This window comes from Sapajus apella, unplaced genomic scaffold, assembly GCF_009761245.1.
Source record: "Sapajus apella isolate SASKATOON/1434 unplaced genomic scaffold, GSC_monkey_1.0 scaffold79, whole genome shotgun sequence".
NCBI classification, from domain to species: Eukaryota; Metazoa; Chordata; class Mammalia; order Primates; family Cebidae; genus Sapajus; species Sapajus apella.
This window is the reverse complement of record NW_022437019.1, coordinates 9,740,344-9,761,878: the sequence shown is the minus strand read 5'-3', so window position 1 is coordinate 9,761,878 and position 21,535 is coordinate 9,740,344. Positions and strand designations below refer to the sequence as shown.

The window sequence follows — 21,535 nt, the reverse complement described above, 5'->3', positions numbered from 1 at the left end:
CTCTGGAACAGCAAGGAACTTGGCCTTCCTTCTGTTCCTTGAATATTTCAGGTGGTGGAAGGAGGGAGAGAAAAGTGGAGGAAGTTCAGAAATGAGGCTGGAAAGAAAGCAGCAGCCAGATCTTGCAGAGCCTGTAGAGCACTCCACCAGGCATGATGTCAGACACATGGAGTGCCCAGAAGCTGGAATAATCCAGCTAGTGGCCACATCTTCCTCTCTCAGAGTTCCATAGCACTTTTAGACCCTTCTGTTGGTATTACATGCATATGGCATCTTAGAGCAATGAAAGATTATTTTGTCCAAGCATCAAATATTCCTTGAGTTTCTCTGCATGGTGCAACAGAGAAAACCAAAGGGACACAAGTAGGCCTTTTGGTTTTGAGGAAACCTAGTCCATTAGGGGAGGCAAAACATGCACAAATAACTTAAATAGAAAATAGTAGGTGATAAATGTGTAATTCCGATTCGAAGTAGTGGGAAGCATTTGTCACTGTCCCAGGTGCTGCACATGTGGTTACTTTAATCTCCATGACAACCACCTGAGGCAAGGCTGATTAGCACCATATCTCTGTAAAAAAGATAAAACTCAAAAATGTGAAGAAATTACTCAAGGTCACACATCTAAAAGCAGTGAGATTGGGACTACTACCCAGGTGGCTGGCTTTAAAGTGGGCACTTGTGATCTTCAATGCTGCCCTAAGAACAATAAAAGAGATGAAAAGCCCTTGAGGTTTATACAAGAGAAACCACTTCTAGCCATCTAGAAATGTATGCCCATAATAGGATCCCTATTAGCTGGCTTTTAGGTGCCTCATTCAGTGTCCAATTCATAGCCCTCACGGCCTGCCTTTCTTGCAGAGGCTGCAAAGTCAAAGATCTACAAAGCGTGAGTTAGGTAATCTACAAAAGTATGGCTAGGCTGAGTGCAATGCAGTGGGGGAGTGGTAAGGACTGCAGTCAACCACAGAACACAGCTGAACATATGCCTCCTCATAGGATCAACTTCTTCCTGGTTGTAGCTGATTGCTGCCATTCCAGAATAAAGACAGGGTTGGCCAGATCCTCTAAATTTTTCAAAGAAACCAGAAATCTAGATTTTTATGTGACTATATAAAAGCTCCCGCAATTTAAAGGAAAATAATACAAATCTAAAAAATGTCATTGGAAAGCAAAATTATAACTGAAAAAATTGTTTCATGAGTTGTGGGTTACCCATTACACATATAATGAAAAGCAGGTCATGGCAAAGCCACACTGATATGGGACTTAACTCTTCAGATTTTGGCTTCAGCAAAATCGTCGGTGTCTTCTGTTTTTGTGGTGAGTCAGAAGAGCTAATCTTAAAAATGTTAAAACAACCACCTCTAAGGGTCTTTTATAAAGAAAAAGAAGCAGGGTCAAGGCCATTCAGCTATTTAATGATACTGAAAGCATGCTTGGAGGAATTTGTTCTTACCTTCTTGGCAATGCACAGAGTGCGCAAGCCATCTCTTGCATACAAGTCTAGATGTTTTTGGGTCCGGGCTCGGATTTTTCTCAGCTTCTTTTCTACATCAATGTCAGGCACTGTCAAATAACCATTGTCCCCCATGAGTCCACATACAAACGCTCAGGGATCCCCATCTCCAACACGCTGGAATCTTCTTTAGTAGACTATAAATGCTTTAGAGAAGGAATCCCCTACACAGCCCACCCTTAGAAACACAAAGGAGCTCTCCTGACTGTCAGGCTGCCCTGGAAGATAATGCAAGGAGTCCTTAAATTGCCTGCTTTCTACATCTTCTCATCAAAAGCCTGGCTGAGTAAAGTGCTATTTAAGGAAGGTAGGTGGTATAAGGTACTGTTCCCAAACACCTTTTTGCATGAGAACCACCTTAATAATAATAGAGATTCTCATGTCCAGTAAAAGCCCAGCTGAATCAGGGGACTAGAAGTCTGAATCTTTATTGTTACCTTAAGTGTTTTTAGTTTTTCCCTGGATGGCCAACTGACTCTGGAAACTGTTCTCTAAGTCTATTTATCATCTTCTCTGTCTCCTCCTTGAGGTCTTATATCAAGTTAGGTCCCAAGACATCTACAAGCCTGGATCTCATGAGCTAAGTTCTTCGCCACATTTGTTTTGCTGAGCTAGACTTTCTTTCAATGCAAAAAAAAGTTTTAGAGAAAACTTTTTTTTTTTTTGCATTTCCAATTTATCTAGTGTGAAAAATATCTGTGTTGCTCAAAGTCCCCTTTGTGAAGTTCTACATAAGTTTCTGTCAGAGGTAATTTGTCTTTTTCTCTTGAAATTCCAGTTCCTTTATCTAATTCTATAATAAGAATTTTTCAGCCAGGGTTGGCTGGTGTGGAGCGGGATTGATGCCATCATCACTTCCATTTTCTAGGCTGCCACAAACATCACTTATCAATCGCTTGTAACACTGAGCTTAGGATTCAGAATCCTTCTTTACCAGAGCTGGATTGAGACTTTTAGAGGTCCTAAGAATGAACAGAATTTGTACACCTCACCCATCCTTGTATATAACGCAAAATTAAAAATATAATTCTTAACAACAAGCTAAGTATAATGAAGTCCAACAAAACTCCAATTTTCCCATGATACTACTCCAAGGCTATTTTTATATAAAACTTGTTCCAAAGATCATTTTCTAATTTTTCAGGTGTTCCTGATGCCTTAAGCATAGTCTTCATTTGTGTGTTGTCTGATTCAGCACTATTTACAATATTTTATTTTTAAAGACAGCTCCTAAGATGAAACCTTTTTGTGTTTTACTTGCAAGCCTTGGAGTTTACCTTTTTGTTTAGGCTGCCAGGAACCTCAGCATCAAATTGAACATTTAAACCATGAATATTATTAAACCTGGGGTTATTTTCTCCCTCCTTTCAAAGTTTTGCTTTTCAATTCTTATAGTAACATTGCATATGTCTTTTATTGAAAGCATCTCTAATTCATTTTGCAATCAGGTGAGGAGCAAATAAAGAGACATCTCCAGGGCAGCTTGGATGGCTGCTGCCGAGGCTCCCTTGACTCAGAAGTACTGGATTCATTTGTCTGCCAGAGTCTGGGAATAAAGAGAACTAATTAGCTCCCTTCCCATTCTAAAAACTAATCAATCCCCTAAACCTCTTGGCCCTGATCCATAGCTGATAATGTAGGAGGCACAGGGCTGCCTGGACAATTCTGAAGCTTGGCTGGAATCTACTATCCTGGGAGAATCATAGCCTCATAACTGTCTTCTCCTTGTTAGCAATCAGGAAGCGGCTGCACACTAATTCATGCTGTTCCAAAATTGGACACTGATATGTTGGGACGTTGGAACATTTTTCTGGCTCAGTGAAAGTTTATGAAAATCCATCTGGGGGAGGCTGGGGAAAGGATAATAAAGAGGAACACCTGAGGCTTCCCAGAGTGCACCAAGCCCAGTGCAGAATTCTGGGAACGAGCTTTGACCTGGAATTCAGGATACCTGGGTCTGGGATTTAATACTAGTTAATCATGTTACCTCTTGTAAGTCACTTTTCTTTCTGGGTTGAGTTGCCTTTCTCCAAAATGAAGAGTTAGGACCACAGTGTGTTTCATGGTAAGATAATGGATGCTCTATTGCAAAAGACTGTGTGTAGATAATCCATGTTTAAATGAGCTTGGAAAACTAGGATGAAGTTAAAGATGCTGATTTGCTACAAGACTGTACAGTCTTTATGCTAGTGAACTCTGTGATTCCCTAAGTCAAGGAGATGTAAAATGCAGCATGTTTTAAGGATATTTGAGGAAAGCATCTTGTGAGTCTGTATTCCAGTTGGAACTTGCTCTACCAGGTGACACTACAACTTGAGCTTCTTATTGCCATTCCACACTGCTTCTTAAACTATGGAGCTCTCTGTGCCTGGAACCCTGGTAAGGCGGGACTCACCACAGGCGGGGTCTTCCAGCAGGTCCATGATGACCGAGTCAGCACCCTTGGTATAGATGATGATCTCACCAGTCAGTGGGTGCCTCACAACGACAGACATTCTCTTCCTGACAGAGTCAAATCCCAGGGTGCAGAGGAGGCTAAAGGTGAGGCAGGTGCCTTGGGGCAGGCGCACAGTCACCTGTTCAGGTGTCCGGGACACTAGCGTGAAGCTGTAGGCATGGGCAGCGTGCACCAGGGCGGCCTCATCAGGGCTCTCAGCCTCGTAACAGAACTCAGGACTGGCCAGGCCTGGGGCAGGAGCCTCCAGCACCTCCTCCAAGGAAGTGCCCGACCCAGACTCCAGGATGTTGCACTGGTCCCACGTGCTGCTCCTGTAGAAACCATCATCCGTGGAGTCACCTCCACTGCACACAGAGGCATCATCTCTCTCATCCAAGTCCGTGGTGGCCAGATTGGCCCCCAAACTTTCCCCCAGATCTGTGTCAGAGGGCGCAGTGGATGAGAATGACTGGCTGAGGCTCGATAGCTTTAACTTCTGGAAGAGCTGCTGAATTTTCTCCAGGGACGTCCCCAGAGCCTTGCTTGAGGGTTTGATGGTAACCTTGTGGCCAAAGGAGGAAAGTGGAACGTTACTCTCAGTGTTGGAAATAATACCAAGCTGTCTTTTGCAGAATATGAAAGTACTTTTGCAATAAGTGAGGCCAGATGTTTCCCTCCAGCCTTGACCATGGTCATTTTCCACTATCTTTTGATCATCCGACTCTTGGTGTGGACAAATGAAGGAAAAGGAGATGAGAATCAGACACTCATAGTAAGGTTCACATTTCCTGAACTCTCACCGTAAAGGCTTCTGCTTTATCTTTCAGTGCAGTATCTCGTTTATCCTCCCAATAATGCTATCATCATCCCAACATATGGCTGAGAACGTTGAGGTACAAAGAGTCTACATAAATCGGCCATGATCACCCAGTGTATAGGCAGTAGAGATGGAACTCAAACCTGGGTCTGCCTGACTCCAGAGGCTGGGGCTCTTGAGCCACCTACCAGCTGAAGCTCCCACATTAACTTGAAATTTGGGAGTTGTATACTGTCCTTCGCCACATGACACTTCTTCCCCTCTTAAAAATAGAATTAATTTTTAAGATACAGCTTTCTGCCTCCTAAAACTTCCTGAAGACTTCTGATAACTTGCTAACTTTTCAGTGGTAAAGTGATTTTCAGGGTGGTTTAGATTCTGGGCATAATGAAGGGAGGTTGTGGTTTAGTGCCTAAACAAACATCTTGTCTTGGTTTCATAGTTGCAAGCTGTACCACCTAATTATTCTCATCAGTGACTCACAAGGGAGCTTGGCTAACTCTATGGAAGATTGAAGGCAAATCCACCTTCGGTAGATTTCAGAGTATAACTTTACATACATTACCATCCCACTGCATTATTTCCATGGGAGGAACATCACACACACTATTAATTGTTTTTAATCCATTTATAAAAACAGAGAGCAGTACAGCACAAAATGACTAGAAACTATTGTGGAATCGTGCAGATGGTTCTGCCATGTATGAGCCATATGTCCTTCATTACCTTACTTGAGTTTTCTGAGCCACCATTTCTTCACCTGTTATATCCAAGATCCTGCTACACAGAGTTGTTGGGTTGAGAGGATTAAATGATAATACAGGTAAAGTGTTGGGCATGGAGCATGGCATATAGCCAAGTGCTCAGTAATCACTTATAATGTCTATCCTGCAGACACATAGACAAAATTTGAAAGCTACACAAAAGCTCATATATATCTTTTTCCATTTTATTTAAAAATGAGGAAACAGACCCAGGGAGGGTAAGAGACCTGTTCTAGCTCTCACTGTAATGAAATGGTGACATTGTCGCTAGGACCCAAATTTCATGTCTCCCTGATCAGAACTCCCCTCGCCCCTACCCTGCCTTCTACTTCTCTATCTCCTCTCCCCTCTTCCCCCAGTCATCGCTGGTCCTTACCCTCTGCCTGGGCTCGGTGGTTGTGGACACCATGACAGAGTTGCAGATGGTTAAGGCAAGGAAGAAATCGGCAACGGAGGAGGTGGTGGAGAGGGAAGGCTTGGCAGGTCTGCTGTCCGTCAAGGTCTCCAGCCACAGGGCAGCATCTCGAACCTTGGTCAGTAGGTTTTTATCTGGAGTCACATCTTTTTCCTGGAAGAGAAAGGCCAGAATGACAGTCTTTTCTTGGAAGAAAGCCCGCTCCAGAAGATTCTTCACGTGCCTGGGGAAAGGATAATGCAGCTTCACTGTGGTCTTGCATCCAGCATGCTTCTCTCTCCCACAGGTCTGGTCATTGCCAATTTTTATTTGATTCCGTCCTGCCTCTCAGTGCCACATGACCATCTATTACCAGGTGCTGGCAGTTATTCCCTCTCAGTGTCTCCCCACCAAGTATTCCTCATTTCCGTTGCTTCCAGCCATGCTGAGACCCTCTAACCCTCAATCCTGGATTTCTGTACCAGCCTCTAAACTAATGTTGTTGCCTCTCACCATTTTTCCCCCTAATCCTTCCTATGTATCATGCACACAGTCTTCCTAAAACTCCGTTTTCCTCCTGGTATTCCTGACTTCAAAAAACCTTCAGGAGATATCCATTGTTAGCGTGATCAATTATTTGGCATCTAGGTTCTTTCTCAGTTTGCATTGTCAGTGTTTATTCCCACAATTCTCCACATGGACCCTCAGCTCAGTCTAGTGGTCTGTTTGTTGCTTCTTGGATGTATACTCCTCCTGTATGCCTCTGATCACACTTTGCTTGAAAAACCCTTTTCTATCTACCAAAATCCCATCTAGACTTTAATAACCATGGGAAGTTCCACTTGTCCATGAGATCCTATACAGCTCACAATGAATCCTCTTTCTACTGAACCACAATAGCAGGTTCTTAATTCAGAGTGTCCACACGAGTCAGGCATGTAAAGTAAATGAGGAAAATGGACCAAGATAGAGATGAGGGCATCATGGGGTGGTAGGAGCTATGAGACCTGGCAAGTCCGACCCCTGTCTAAACGGTAGCTACTGCTCTGCTGAGTGAAATGCTCCAATACTGGTCTAGTTTGCCAAATCTCTTCATTTTTCAAGATAAAGCAAAGATGATGCATGGCCTATTTTTTTTTCTTTTCTTCCTATTCTTTTTTTAGAAGAAAAGAGAAGAAGGGCTGGATCTGACTCATGAATTTCCAATTTTTCGCATATTTGTAGAAGTTACCACTTGAACCATCTATTTGGAATTCACTACATATTGACATACATTTTATTTGTTGGTTTACTTATTTTCCCTTGCTCTGGCTCATTTATTTTACCCCAGGGATCTGATGCCAGAAAAGCTTCTCCCAAGAAGTGAGCTCTTAGCAACCAGAGCAGAGGTGGTGGTGGCAATGGCAGCAATGATGTCTAGCTCTGTCTACCTCTCTGCTGGCATCTTGCTTTGGCCTGTATTTTAAATTCTTGTTTAATCTCTATAGAGATAAGGTAAGAGCCTCAAAGATAGAGAGTTGAGTTTTCCATGAGACTGTATTTCCTAGAGCTCTAACTATAGCTTTTTTGAAGCAGAAGCTCAATAAATACCAGCTTTCAATGGTTAGATATGACAAAAGCCATTTTGCACAAGGCTTTCACATAAGAACATTCCTATCAGTGTTCAGGGTTCACAGCTAAATCATAGTGTAGAAGAGAGTCAATGGCTAAGAAAGATAGACTGAGAGAATCTTGATTAATTTGTGCAGGGTGAAGACTGAGGGTCAATGAGCTTTACCCAAGTTGAGAGTTTAAAAAATTCCAATGGGAAAAGAGGCCTCCGACTGTTTTCTGACTACCAAATGCAATGATTCTCAGAGGTCTGATTCTGTCCTCCCTAGGGCTGCTGGCACAGGTGAGATCCAGAGAGGAGAAAACTCAGACATACCCCAGAAGAATGGTGCACATACTCTTCAAGACTGCCAGCCTTCTTTCTGAGTGCTCTCCAAGAGTCAGCACTCACACTCCAACTTGTTCATACCATCTCAAGATGACAACATCCAGAAAAAAAGTCTGCTTATCAGAAGGAAGAGTGCTAATAAAACTGAATCAGATCTTCATTTCCTTCCATTGCCCTGAAAACAATTGTGAACCATCCATACTATGTGGCATCATTATTTCCAGAAAACCTGAGAAGGGCACATACATATTATCCATGCTCTCTGCCTCTGACTCCAGTCTTCCTAGTAGGAGCTCACATTTGTGAAGCTCTTCCTGCCTTTCCAAGCATGTCATTTATATAACCTCATCAGATTCTCATAGTCCCAAGTTGAGAAAAGATGAATCCTGACTTAATGAAAACCCATAGGGACAGCTGATTTGACCAAAGTCACCTAGTAAGTTAATGTAAAGCCAGAATCGGAGCTCACACCCTTGAACTGCTAGTCTAAGGTTTGCATTTCTGTGGTCACAGTTAAGTAGCTATGTTCTCTTATTAATGTTTCTCTGCAAACTTCTAAAACCAGATTGCAGGGACCATCCAGTGTTTGCCATCAAGTCACCAACACCACTCAAGGAACTCCAAACCCATTTCTTAACATAGTAACGAGAGCTCCTATTTACGTGGTGTTTATGTTCTGGTACATCCATGGTCTCATTACATCCCTGCAGTAACACTATCTGTTTAGTACCATTATCCTCCCAATTACCTCTGTATTTCAGATGAAGGGACTGATGCCCAAGGAAGTTGATTGTCTTGCCCAAGGTCACACAGTAAGTGCAATGAATTCCTTCAGTTGATTTCAGTTAGTCTGACTCTAGAATTCATAATCTTAACACCCATATCAGGCAAGATCCAGCATGTGAAGGAAGTGGGCTTTGAGACTTGACACCCAGCGTCAACTCTGGCATCTCAAACAAAATAGATGCATTTGTATAGCTAATCCCAAGGCTCAGCAGATAGTCCATAAGAGTAATAAAAGGGATTATGGAAAGTTTCTTTTTTTCACAAAATTGGCTTCTTTTTGGGGGGTAGGGCACATGAATAAGATGATGCTGTTAAATCTTACCACCACAGGTACTTAAAGTTGAGGAACAAACTTGGAGCTGTCAAAGCTAAATCCCCTATTTTCCTGATGCCAAAATTGAGAGTCAGAGAGGAGGAAACTGCCTGAGATCATACATTGATTTAGGGTCAGAACTAGGACAGTTTTCACACCACCTGACTCCCGTCCTCTTACAGCACACCGCTTTCCTCCAAGCTGTGCATTATGTATTTCCAAATGCTGACACAGTTAAAATATTTCAAGTTATTTATTCCATATTTATTTACCCTCTGGTCTATAAGTGCTATGAGGGCAGAGACTGTATTTGATGTGTCTCTTGTGCCTGGTGGACTGCAAGCAAGCAAAACATGTGTTAACTGACTCCTTTCTAGGATGCCATGATACCTCACCACTGATTAACTCCTGCTGTCTCTTCATTAAAACTATTCTTCAATATATTTCCATCCAATCTTGTAGCAATGAATTAAAACAAAAGCCTTCTCTACAAAAGGCCCTGGCTCATCCTGCAGGTGCTTGGAACAGATGTCAGCTAACCTTTATCCAGTCAGCACAAACTTGTTCCCACAGAGCAAGGCTCTTCATGGGTCCTTTTCCTCCAGTCCACTGGTTTCCCATATGGTCCATTAACATTTGGAAACTTGGCACTTAGAGCACTTAGAAAGAAAGGAGTTTCCTCACCCACTGCTGGCCATTGTCCAGACTATTTCTCTGAAGAAGAAGATATAAAAATTTGTGGGGCCACCAGTTTTTTACATAAGAACCTTGTGGCACGCAGACACTCAACTAGTTGGAATTCCTTCCATTGTAGAACACCTAAAATGCATACAAACCATCTTTGAGGAAGGTGATTTTTGAGCTCAAACAATATCCCCAAGGGTCCTATTATTATCATTAGAGTACACTTATTGAGAATGCATAGCAAAGTCAGGCACTGGGCTAAGTGCTCTCACGTCTATTATCTAATCATCCTAAAAGCATTGGTATAGTTAGTATCATTCCACTTTAATTATGAAGCACATGAGGCTCATTGACGTTAAGTAACTTATCCTGGGTTACAAAATTGCACATAATGTGCTGGGACTTAAATTTGGTACTGCCTGATGCCAAAGACTTATCTCTTTAACACTATGCCACAATTTCTCAAGCTTTCACATGTACACATGTCAACTGGGTATCTCATTAAAATGCAGATTCTAATTCTGCAGCTCTGAGTGGGGCCTGAACATTGGTAATTCTGACAAACTTCCAGGTGGTGTTCATGCTGCTGGGCCGAGGACCACAGTTTGAGTGGCAAGGGTCTATGTTACATGGCAACCCTGTTGTTTCCATTTCTTTCTGACTGGGATGTGTTCCCACAATGAAGGCTGGGAAAAGTAAGCCAAACTCTACTCTGCTATTTTTCTTTCAGTATAATAATAACTCACTCAAGTTCAGATGGGTGACTATCACAGGTCGGGTACAGTAGTTTGTTGCTATGGGAATTCACAATAGGAAATAAACAGAAAACCTGGTGCCTGGGCTTGAAAGAAAATCCTTCATGGCATAGTTCCTCTTACGTCTCCATTTCCTCCTTCTCTCCCTGGATTGCACCTTTCATTCCAGTTACTCCCAAGAACCACAATTCTCCATCCTGCTTATACAGATTGCCTCCTCCTACAGCCTGCACTCCTCACCACCCCTCCCTACTAGATGGTATCTTTATTCCTCTGGTTAACCTTTATTCTTGTTTCAAAATTCAGCCCAGATGCCAGCCTTTCTAGGAAGCTTCCTTGATGCGCCAGAATGACAGAGCTTCACCTCTTCTAAGCTCGTATAGCACCTCTGCACCCACATATCCCAGCCCAGAAAGCATTGTCCTGTAGTCACTGTCGCCCCTTTTGTCCCTTCTTTGGGCTGTAAGCTCCTGAAAGCAGGAGCAATGTACTATTGGACTTTATGTCCCCAGTGTCTAGGACAGTATATGCCATGGAGCAGATGCTTACTCAATATTTGTTGACTGACCCAATACATGATAGGCTCTTCTAAAGAAATGTAGACAGTGGTAGAGGAAGGAGGAAGCAGACCCTTCTGTTTGTTGTTGGTGAGTGTCTCAACTGGTACAATGTCTTGGGAAGAATCAACCAAAATAAAAAGGCACATACTGGCCAATTTAGCAATTATGCTCTAAGAATACTGTAGAGAAACTAAATACATGTATAAACAGATGACGGCTCAACTATCCAGTGAATTCTAGCAGTCATTAAAAAAAAAGATGAGGCAGCTTTCTATTGAATGTCTACCTGTCTGTCTACACATAGGAAATATTCTTTAAAATTCATTAGGTTGAAGAAAGAAGCACAGTCCAAAACAGTGGGTACAGTATGCTTCCACTTGCAGTGAAGGATGTGCTCATGTGTATGCCATGCTTGTATGTTTCTGTACACTTTTGGGAAGGACACATAGGAGCTGGTAATCATGGTTGTGCCTGAGGTGGTGGGAAGAGAGGATAGAGGGACACTTACTTTCCACCATCAGCCTTTGGCTCCTTTTGATTACGTAACCCTGTGGGCTATGATTATTATGGAAAGATTTTCCTAGTTGCTGGGGAGCTGGAGGCTAACAGTGTTTAGGGCAGTGATGTTTTTGTCCTGTCTGAGGCTGTGGCCTTGATGACATTTGGTTTGAATCAAGAACTAGGGAAGTCAAATGTTAGTAAATGCTCACTTAAATAGGAACACATGAATTGTTAGGGTAAACTTTTCCCAAATGGGGCATAAGCCCAAAGAAATAAATCTCAGTGGTGAAGACAGAAGGGCATTTTCCAGATCTTGGCAGTTTCTACCTCTTGTGAACAGTGTCACTGTGGCTGGGTCCCCCCACCCCAATTTGGGACACTGGAGGACAAGGGGAATACAGATAGGCTTCACTGCTTCCTGCCCTGTGTGATCACATAACTTCCAGAAAGATTCTGTGTACTTGGCTAATTAAATCAGGACTCTTATCTAACCTTACAGTGGGAGTGTGTGTATGTGGGCTGTCCCACCAATTTGGAGCAGACTGGGAGTGCTGCATAAATCTTTTCCAAAGAAAGAAAGGCAGACCAAGATTAGTGAAAGGAGGCAGGGGTCCAATGACACCTCCTTCGCTCCTCTCTGTTGCATTCTCTTCCGATGGGTGGGGGGGGGATTGTCCACAGAGGAAAGCAGTGGGGAAGTCTGGAGGAACCTAACTGGCCTCAGTACAAATTTTAGGATTAGGAAGATATTCTTTGGTCTGATGGTGCTGAAAAACATTTTGCAAGTGGCGTTTTTAAACAAAGACTCTGCTCAAATCTTGGCTGCTTACAGACAAGAAAGAAAAAAAAAGCCATTTCATTTTCCATCTGCCAGTACTATTAAACATTGGCTTGGGACTCAACTCATCATTTTAATAAGCATATTACCCTCATCTTAAAGCCACAGATTTTATTGCAGGCAATTAGGTGGCAATCACTGCTGGTTTCTTGTTTTTTCATAGTAAAAGAAAAAAAAAAAAACTCAGCTTCTGTTGTTGCTGTTTTTGTCGATTCTTGTTTTATTTTTGGTTTAGAGCAAAGGGCTAAGGAAACTAACAACTGGCTTCTTTAGAAGGTGGTAGAATGCTCCCTGGGGGTTTCAGAGGCAAATTTTGATTGAGTTCACTAAGGGAATGTAAGGAACTGGTGGTTCCAAGAGATGATCAAACCAGATTGGGTGCCAGATGGGCAGGTGCAGGAAGGCACAGAAGGCAGGTGGAAGGGGACAAGTGCAGAGAGTCTGCCAGGAGTGGGTGGGGGTGGGCACCGAAAGAGCCACTTGGAGCTGCTGCAGGAGCTCTCTAGGGACAACTTCAAGGATCTGACACCAGCCAGAGGTATTTGACGGGTTAGTACAAGAGTCCTTGAAGACTGTATACTTCACTCCCTTCAGCAAATGCCTCCCAAGCTGTAGAAAGTGCCAATTTGAGCCAAGTGAAGACTCTTTCCTCGTAGGATGATGTTCTGCTTATGGAGGGTCCCCATCTTGGCTGCTCCCTAGAATCATCAGAAATTAAACTATAAATGCTCAGGATTCACCCTAGACCAAATACACCAGGATCTCAGGGGAGAGACTCCAACAACTGTATTTTATGAAAACTCCCCATTTTCTCTTCATGACATCAGATATGTGAACATTTGTTCAAGGCAGACAGCTTTCCTTTAGAAAGATCATTTAAAACTTCCATTAGGTATCTGTCTGCTTAGAACACACAATTTTAAGAATGAAATCCTCAGGCTGGGCACAGTGACTCACGCCTGTAATCCCAGCACTTTGGGAGGCTGAGGCGGGTGGATCACCTGAGGTCAGGAGTTCAAGACCAGCCTGGCCAACATGGTGAAACCCCATATCTACTAAAAATACCAAAAATTAGCCAGGTGTAGTGGCAAGCACCTGTAATCCAAACTACTCAGGAGGCTGAGACAGGAGAATCGCTTGAACCAGGGAGGTGGAGGTTGCAGTGAGCCAAGATCACACCACTGCACTCCAGCCTGGGCAACACGAGTAAAACTATGTCTCAATAAATAAATAAATAAATAAGTAAATAAATCAAGTAAATCCTCAAAATAAACTCACAAGCCAGAACAATTATCCTCATTTTAACAATGGGTAAGTTGAGGCTTCCATTTCAGTAAGCTGACAAAAATCGCAGAGCTAGGACATGGTGCAGCGTAGATGAAAGCCTGAGACACTGGACCCCACATGTGCCTAATTCATAGCCAGAATGATCTTGCAGGTCAGCAAAACATTATGTTATTTGATCTCCAGAACAGCTTGGTGAGAATTATAAGTATTTTCAGATGATGAAAGAGACATAGAAGGAGGTTTAACTTGTTGCTTAAGGTTACCTAGCAAGCCAGTAGCAGAACTAAAACCGAGGGAATGTCCATTACCTAACTCTTAGCCCAGTGCTCTTCCTCAAAACTACTCAAAGATACAATTGTTCCATTAACCTCAGATTTTCAAGTGACCTGATTGCATGAGTATACTTAGCTGTTCATAAAGAACATATCACCATCTTCCCTTGCCCAGGCAACAGGAATTGGGACTTAACCCATGCGTCAAGTTCCTTATTGCTCTTGAATGAACTTAGTTAGAACTTGCCTTTGGGACTGCCAGCCATGGCAGGATGATGACATCCAGGATCTGGAGATAGCTCTGGGGTTGACGTGTCCCTCTCACTGACCATTGGCTAAAAGCCCTGCATCAAAGTTTTACTGGCTGGTCCAGGAATGCAGTTTTTCTGGGCTGTTGAGACTCGTCAGGCTGAACTGGGGCCAGTAAACTAATGTGACCCAACTGAGATCCACAAAGGAAAGCTTCCTTTTTCTCCCTCTCATATTTTGGAGGAGACATAATCAGGCACGTGGGATACCTGTGGTACCTAGAGCTTGAAGGTGCCAAAGACGCATAGAATCTGTGTCTCATGAGAATTCACTAAGGTCATTTTACGAATATTTAAGAAAAGAGCTTGGAGAAGTGCATTACATTCATGGGGGAAGAATTAAGAAGGATGTAGTAATATGCACACCTTGTTGTTATCTCTCTTGGGAAAATCAAAAAGGAGAAAAAAAATACAAAAATCTCCCTGCAGACACCTATGGATCATTTCACTTGTGTATTCATTAAGGTCATATGTCTTAACACACTGTTCCTGTCTTATCCTCGCTAATGTTGCATTTCTGTGCATGACAATAACCCAAAAGAGGGAACTCAACTTTATACTCACCAAAAGTTAGATGAGTAACGACCCAGAACACAGGCTCACAGTGTTTCTTGTTTGTCTCAGTCAGAAAACACAGTCGTTGGTTATGAATACCAAGTAGAAATATGGAAAATGATTTTGATATCATGTTAGGTTAAAAAAAATCCTAGCATCTACAATTGATAGGTCCCATGATTGTAAGAAATGTTAAATATATGTAGTTATTGCGTGTGTGTCTCTCTGTGTGTGTGTGTCTCTGTGTGTGTGTGTGTGTGTGTGTGTGTGTGTGTGTGTGTGTGTGTGTTTTCATGGGGGAAATAAAAGACTGGAAAAAAATTGGCCAAAAAGATTTTTATAATCTAATTTTCCAACAAAGCGATAGTAGCCCTCGAGGTCCCATCTGTTAATATGTGTGTCTTGTTCAAGATTGCTGGGGCTCCCTGTGGCCTCTTCTGTAAGTGCAGAGGTTCCAGATGATGTGTTTTATGTTCCCTGGAGAAAGAGTGTGTGCAAAGGAAAGAGGAATAGGACAGTAGCCAGAAGCCCTGGTCTGGCCTTGACTTCTAAGGAATGCTGTGTAGTCTCTGAGGGTGGGAACATGGTTTCCTTTACTTGCTACCTGGATGTTTGCTGATGGCTGTTCTAGTGGATCAAATGTAAAAGGACCATATGCAGAAAGCCCCAGACCAAAGCCAGAAACAAGCAATGCCCATAAGGGCCAAAGGGAATTAGGCAGTTAGCCTAAGGGAAAGAAATGGGCTGGGTAATCTTGACATAGATATTATTTGCTCCATAACTATTTAAAACTTATTTTTGATCATCACCAAAAAGTATATTCTCCCATTTTCTTTTTCAAACACATATGCCTTACAGGTGTATCTTTTGTTTTTCTCCCTTATGGAAACATGAGCATAACAAATATTTCTCATTTCTCCTAAGTGTATAATTTTAAATACACGCCTAATGAGTATGTTTTCTTCGCCTCATCCAAACATGCCTAATGGGTCTCTTTTCTCCCTCTCATGTTCTGGATGACAGGGAGAAAACATAACCATTATGCATGTTTTTAAAATGATACAGTTGCCCCCTACCTCAGTGGTGGGATAAATAGAGAAGGCGGGCAGGGGCTGTGATGAGCTGAAGATGGCATGGCCAGTCTAACTGTTAGGGACCTCTCAACTCAAGTCAATTGCCATGAGGAAATGTTGGCTTAGTGTGGAGAATTTTTATAATTCAATTTTTAAGAGAGAAGCCAAAAAATCTATATGCTTACATAAAATCTCCTGATTTCTAAACATTGAACATTTCAAATGAACAGGAACTGTCTATGCCAGCAAAACACACATGTGGACTATATACAAAATCAAGAGCACCATTCTGAAAGCTCTTCAGGGTTTGCACAATCTTTTCTTTTCACATTCCGAAGCCCTCTCCCATCTCTCCCCACAGAACACTTGCTGTTAAAAGGGGGAATTCAGGGACTTACTATGGAGCTGCTGAAGGCCACAGGAGGCTGTGAGCTTTCACGGTTCCCCATAGACCTTTGCCGGTAGTGGCCCTGGATGGGCACCCGGGCACTCTGGCTCCTCTTCAAAGGCTGAGCACCTTTTTGGCCTCTCATAGTTGTTGAATCCTGGGCCCATCTGGCTGGGAAGGACAGGCATTGGTACTGGGTCCACTCTTCACCATCCGAGTCCAGCTCCTTTGGGGTCTCCAGTCGCTTAGCTGCAAGAAAGGAGTCCTGTTATTGTACTAGTTGTACCTTTGCTGGACCATGTTGGGGAGAGACTAGAATTTGGGGTGGGGCAAGAGCTTGGAAAAGGCCTATGCTACTCTGGAAAATTAGCATCTGGGCTGCCAAGACTGGAGAAAGAAGGGTACAACTCAGTCCCACAGATTCAAACCTTAGTGGACTACCTACTAGTCATGTGACTTTGAGCTTTGACATAACCCGTCACTTTACTTCCTCAGGGTTTTTTTTTTTTTTTAAAGTTTTTAACTCAGGGATGCTCTGAAGATTTAATGATATAATGTGTTAAAATGACTAGCATGCTCTAAGTACTGGTAATGTAGCTCTTATTATTATTACAAAGAGATCAGATGCTGCCACGTAAATAGTCTGCAATCACCACGGGAAAGGGGGTAAGGCTGCTTATAATATCCTCTCCACCTTTCTCTTTCTCCATCCCTCCCACTCAAAAGAATGAATGCTGCTCTCTTAGGAGTCTCCTTTCTTAGAAAGTGTGTGTGTGGGTGGGGGAGGCAGGCAAAGTTGGGGAGATCATGGCTGAAGGAATCAGGTCAGTTTTATGAGTCATATTCAGTCCATGAAAGGTAACAGTCCAGGCCTTTTATAGCCCTATCTCCTAAATCAAAACTTTGCCTCAGTGCCAATCTAAGAGATCTGTTGTAATAGAAGGCATTTTCTGGATGTGTTAAATCTGACCATGTGCCTAGACCCAGACCTGCCCTGAGATGTCAGGAAAGGTGGCCTGAAAAATTCCCAATCCTTGTATGACTGGCACATGATTGGGAAATGTCTCCAATCCATTGCTGACAGATAAAAAATCTTGTCTTGTCAAGTGCTTTGTCTAGCACCAGACAAAGATCAACTGGAGGGGCACCACATATGGGATAACTTCTAACCTTTGTGAACAAATGAAAATTTACAAGTAATTGGAACAGCCCTGATCTGTGACAAGGAAGACCACAGGGATACAGGGAGAAACTTGTGGAAATGCCACACAGCCTCTAAGAGAGACAGGAGAATGTCTTCTATCCCCTCGTTTCTTAGGAGAGCAGGGTATTTCCTTTTAGAAAGAAGGATGGAGCCTTTGGGAGCTCTCGTACCATTTTCTTGGTGAGAATACTCGCTGCCCATGATGGTGCAACGTCGAAACACCATCTTGTTCTCTGTCAGGGTCCCCGTCTTATCAGAGAAGATGTACTGGATCTGGCCCAAGTCCTCCGTGATGTTGAGGGCTCGACACTGAATAGATAAATCAGTCTCTTCATCATACAGGTCAAGGTCATTGTTCAAGAAGAACACTTGCCCGAGCTTCACCAGCTCAATGGAGACGTACAAAGAGATGGGGATCAGCACCTGCAAAGATATGAGTTTCTACCATGTCAGAAACCAGGCAGGTTTCCTCCCTTGGGATCCTCACTAGCAGGTAGCAAAGGCATTTAATGGAAAGCTGAGGTCAGCTCACAGGACAGACTGTGAAATTAACGGTCAATGACCTCATGCATCCCTTGGAATTCTTAGGGGAATCTGAAAAATGGATATGTCTTCTTTGACCAGGGATGTATGGTACAAGGTAGGCACTCACCGTTGGTTGTCTGTGACTGAGCTGGGAGGGAGTGAGGGAGATTTAGCATCTCTGTTTAGAGTCCCTTGACTCCTGTCAGATCTCTGTGCCACCAAGGGCTGCTGCCCACTTTTATAGGTATTCAGACCTATTGTTAATTTCTCCCCACTGATTCAGTACTTGGCATGTATCAAGTGCTTGCTGTGCATTTGATGCTGTTCTAAGTCCTGGAAATGAGTCAACAGAACATAATTCCTGGCTTTGATGAACTCACCTTCCAGTGACAGTGAACAAACAAATAAATATATAGTGGTGGTAAGTTGCATGAGGAAGAATAAAGAAAAGAAAAGGGGGTAGATTGATGGCTGGGTAGAATGTTTGTAAACCACGACCTTTGAACCGAGACATGAGGAAGCCAGGGTGTGAGTTGTGAGGTTATCTGGGGGAGGAGCGTTTCGAGCAGAGGAGAAAGCCAGGTACAGGCCTGGCAGTGGGGGTGGTGTTTGGGGAGCAATAGGGAGCAGTCCTTGCAGGTGAGTGAGGTGGGGAGAGGGCTAGGAGAGGAGGTGAGGGAGGGAGTCAGGGTCCAGATCACTAAGGGCTTCATCAGCCACCGTGAGGACTTTGGATTTCACTTTGAGCGGTTATGAAACCATGAGAGGATTCTGTATATAGGAGGGGTATGATTTAATTCACATTTAAAATAGATTACTCCGATAGATGAATGAATGGAAAATGTTCACCAATAAGGGGGCAATGAAACATCCTCCAATACTACAAGAAATGGTAGATGGAGCTCCACAAAACTAAAACTACAACTTCTCTCATCTTCTCATAGATTGTATTTTCTTAGAGACCATGAAGATTTTAAAATTCATCTCTTCATCAGTTACTGCCTCACATTTTGTAGGTGCTCTCTATTTTTTTTCCCCTGTCTTATATTAGGCCAGTTCTGTTCTTCTTTTTTTTCTCAATGTATCAAATGTTAAACACTAACTTGTGGTTTCTCTCTCTCAATGTTAGGGGCATGAGAGTTTTCTGCAGCTCACTGTGTTATCTTCTTTTACTCCTAGGTCATTAGCGTTTTATATGTTCTGACAAAGGGACAGACACATGTGGGTCACTGCTGTCATCTTACTCTTAAATAGAAAAGCCTGATAAATATTTCCCTCCAGTTGTTATCTAGAGTGCAAGGTCCTTAAATCACCCAAAATGTGAATATTTTCAAAGACCTACAAGAAAATGATGACCACATCCTCATTCTCCTTCCAGTTTGTACTTTCTTGTGGCCGGCACTGATTTTTCTTTATTTTACAAAGTTGTAGGGGTTTTGGTTACATATCTTATTGGGGCTCTAGTTAGGGAGGGCTTTCTACCTGGAGCAGGATAATCATTGTGAGGAACATGTAGAAGCCCCCAAGGGCACGGGGAAGGAAGCTGCCGTTGGCCTCTGGCACGTCAAAGGGAGGGTGTTCTTCAAAGGTCCCATTCCAGATGCTGTGACCTAAGAGGAGGCGAAACCAGGAATAAGACTGAATCTCCACTAAGTCCTAAAATTGGTCAATTACACTAGCCCTTGACAAATTCCTGGAAATGGGTGTGCTTTGGAGGACCCCTCCTTTTTCCATACAACATAGCTCTGTGTGTGTATACGTGTGTGTGTATGTGTATGTGTTCATTTAGCTCTAAAGTGGTTCCTCATATGCATTTCAATCCCTTGATAGGCATTAAATTTATTTCACAGAGGAAATTGGTATGAAGATTACTTATATTTTCATTAAGTCTTGTTAAAAAGGAGCTGGAAGGAGAGAAAGAAATACTTTTTCTTTTTTGTTCTGTGGTGCACACTTTTTTGAATGGGTGGGGTGCCTTGAGAGACCTCTCCCCTAGTCCCGTCTTATCCCATCTAATACCCATTTACCTATCCATCCTTCCATTCATTCATTTTTCTATCCATTAATCTATCCATCAATCCCTCCATCTACCCACCCATCTACTCACCCACCTATCTATCCATCCATCCATCTATCCATCTCTATACACCCATCCATCTTCCTTCCCTCTCTTCCTCCCTCCCTTCCTTCCATTTTTCTATTTATTCATCTATCCATTCATCCATCCATTCACCCATCTACTCATCTATCCATCCATCCATCCATCCATCCATCAACCCCTCCATCCACCCACCCATCTACCCATCCATCCACCCTTCCATTCATCCATTTTTCTGTCCATTCATCTATCCATTTATCCATCCACCCACCCATCTATTCACCTGTCTATCCATCCATCCATCCTTCCATCTATCTATGCCTCCTTCTATTCATCCATTTTTCTGTCCATTCATCTATCCATTCATCCACCCATTCACCAATCTACTTACCCATCTATCCATCCATCAATCCTTCCATCCATCCACCCATCTACTCACCCGTCTATACTTCCATCCATTTTTCTATCTATTCATCTATCCATTTATCCATCCATCTACCCGTCTACTCATCTATCCATATATCCTTCCATCCTTCCATCTATCCATCCATCCTTCTGTTCTTCCATTTTTCTATCCATCCATCTACCCATCTACTGACCCATCTATCCATCCATTAATCCCTGCATCCACCCACCCATCTACTCATCCATCCATCCATTCATCCATCCATCCATCCATCCATCCATCCTTCTATTCATCCATTTTTCTATCCGTTCATCCATCCATCCATATACTCACCCATTTATCTATCTATATATCCATCCACCCACTCACCTACCCATTTACCCATGCATCCATCCATCCCTGTTTACTCATTCATCTTTCTGTCTAACATTGATTAATTCAAGAAGTCAAGAAGTTAGTACTAGTTCTTGTCATTGTGGAGTTTTCTTCCAAATTAGGGAGCCAGACATAAAAGGACAAATCACATACGGTATGAGAGGTGTAATAGCAGAGCCTGGAATGCTGTGAGAGCCCATAGCAACAGCACCAGGTACGTACTGAACTCTGTTTCATTATCTGCAAAGGAGATAGCAACACCCATTATCTGAGGATTATGTAAGGTGAAGTGCATCCAGCACCTGTTATAGAGCTCACTAAACCTCAGTGTCCTTGTCTGTTAAATAGTAATAATACCTTCCTTATAGAGTTATTGTTAGAATAACCTCATGTTTCAAATGCTCTCAGTTCCAAGAATTATAGAGAATAAAAGGCATAGGGGATGTTGCAATCCCAAAAGATGCTTCCTCGCCCAGGAGGTTGGGCCAAATGTCATCATACCTAGCAGAAGAAAGGAAACTTACAGACACAAAGCTATTTATATGAAGTTAGTATTATAAAGCAGATGACTAAGGACCAAACACATGGCACAGAGTAAGCACCACTGGCCTTTAGGGGAGTAAGACAAGAGCATGGGAAAGGCCTGAGAAGCCTGCATGGAAGAGGGGACTTGAGGGGGTCCTGGAGCCCCCACAGGTGTTTGGGTGGTCGGGAAGGCCAGGGCAGGGTATACTGGGTGA

At 42.9% G+C, this 21,535-nt stretch overlaps 1 protein-coding gene across 4 annotated transcripts in view; it reads right to left on the bottom strand.

Moving 5' to 3' along the window:
• The window catches only part of ATP10B (ATPase phospholipid transporting 10B (putative)), a 297,777-nt gene that overhangs the window by 65,212 nt on the left and 211,030 nt on the right, over nucleotides 1–21,535 (bottom strand). For all 4 annotated transcript variants that reach the window (XM_032252731.1, XM_032252732.1, XM_032252729.1 and 1 more), the window contains 6 exons: nucleotides 19,399–19,526; nucleotides 17,562–17,814; nucleotides 16,198–16,436; nucleotides 5,911–6,102; nucleotides 3,912–4,515; nucleotides 1,457–1,566 (listed from right to left, as the gene is read on the bottom strand). In XM_032252731.1, coding sequence (XP_032108622.1) covers nucleotides 1,457–1,566; nucleotides 3,912–4,515; nucleotides 5,911–6,102; nucleotides 16,198–16,436; nucleotides 17,562–17,814; nucleotides 19,399–19,526 — 1,526 coding nt within the window. The remainder of the gene's footprint in view (nucleotides 1–1,456; nucleotides 1,567–3,911; nucleotides 4,516–5,910; nucleotides 6,103–16,197; nucleotides 16,437–17,561; nucleotides 17,815–19,398; nucleotides 19,527–21,535) is intronic.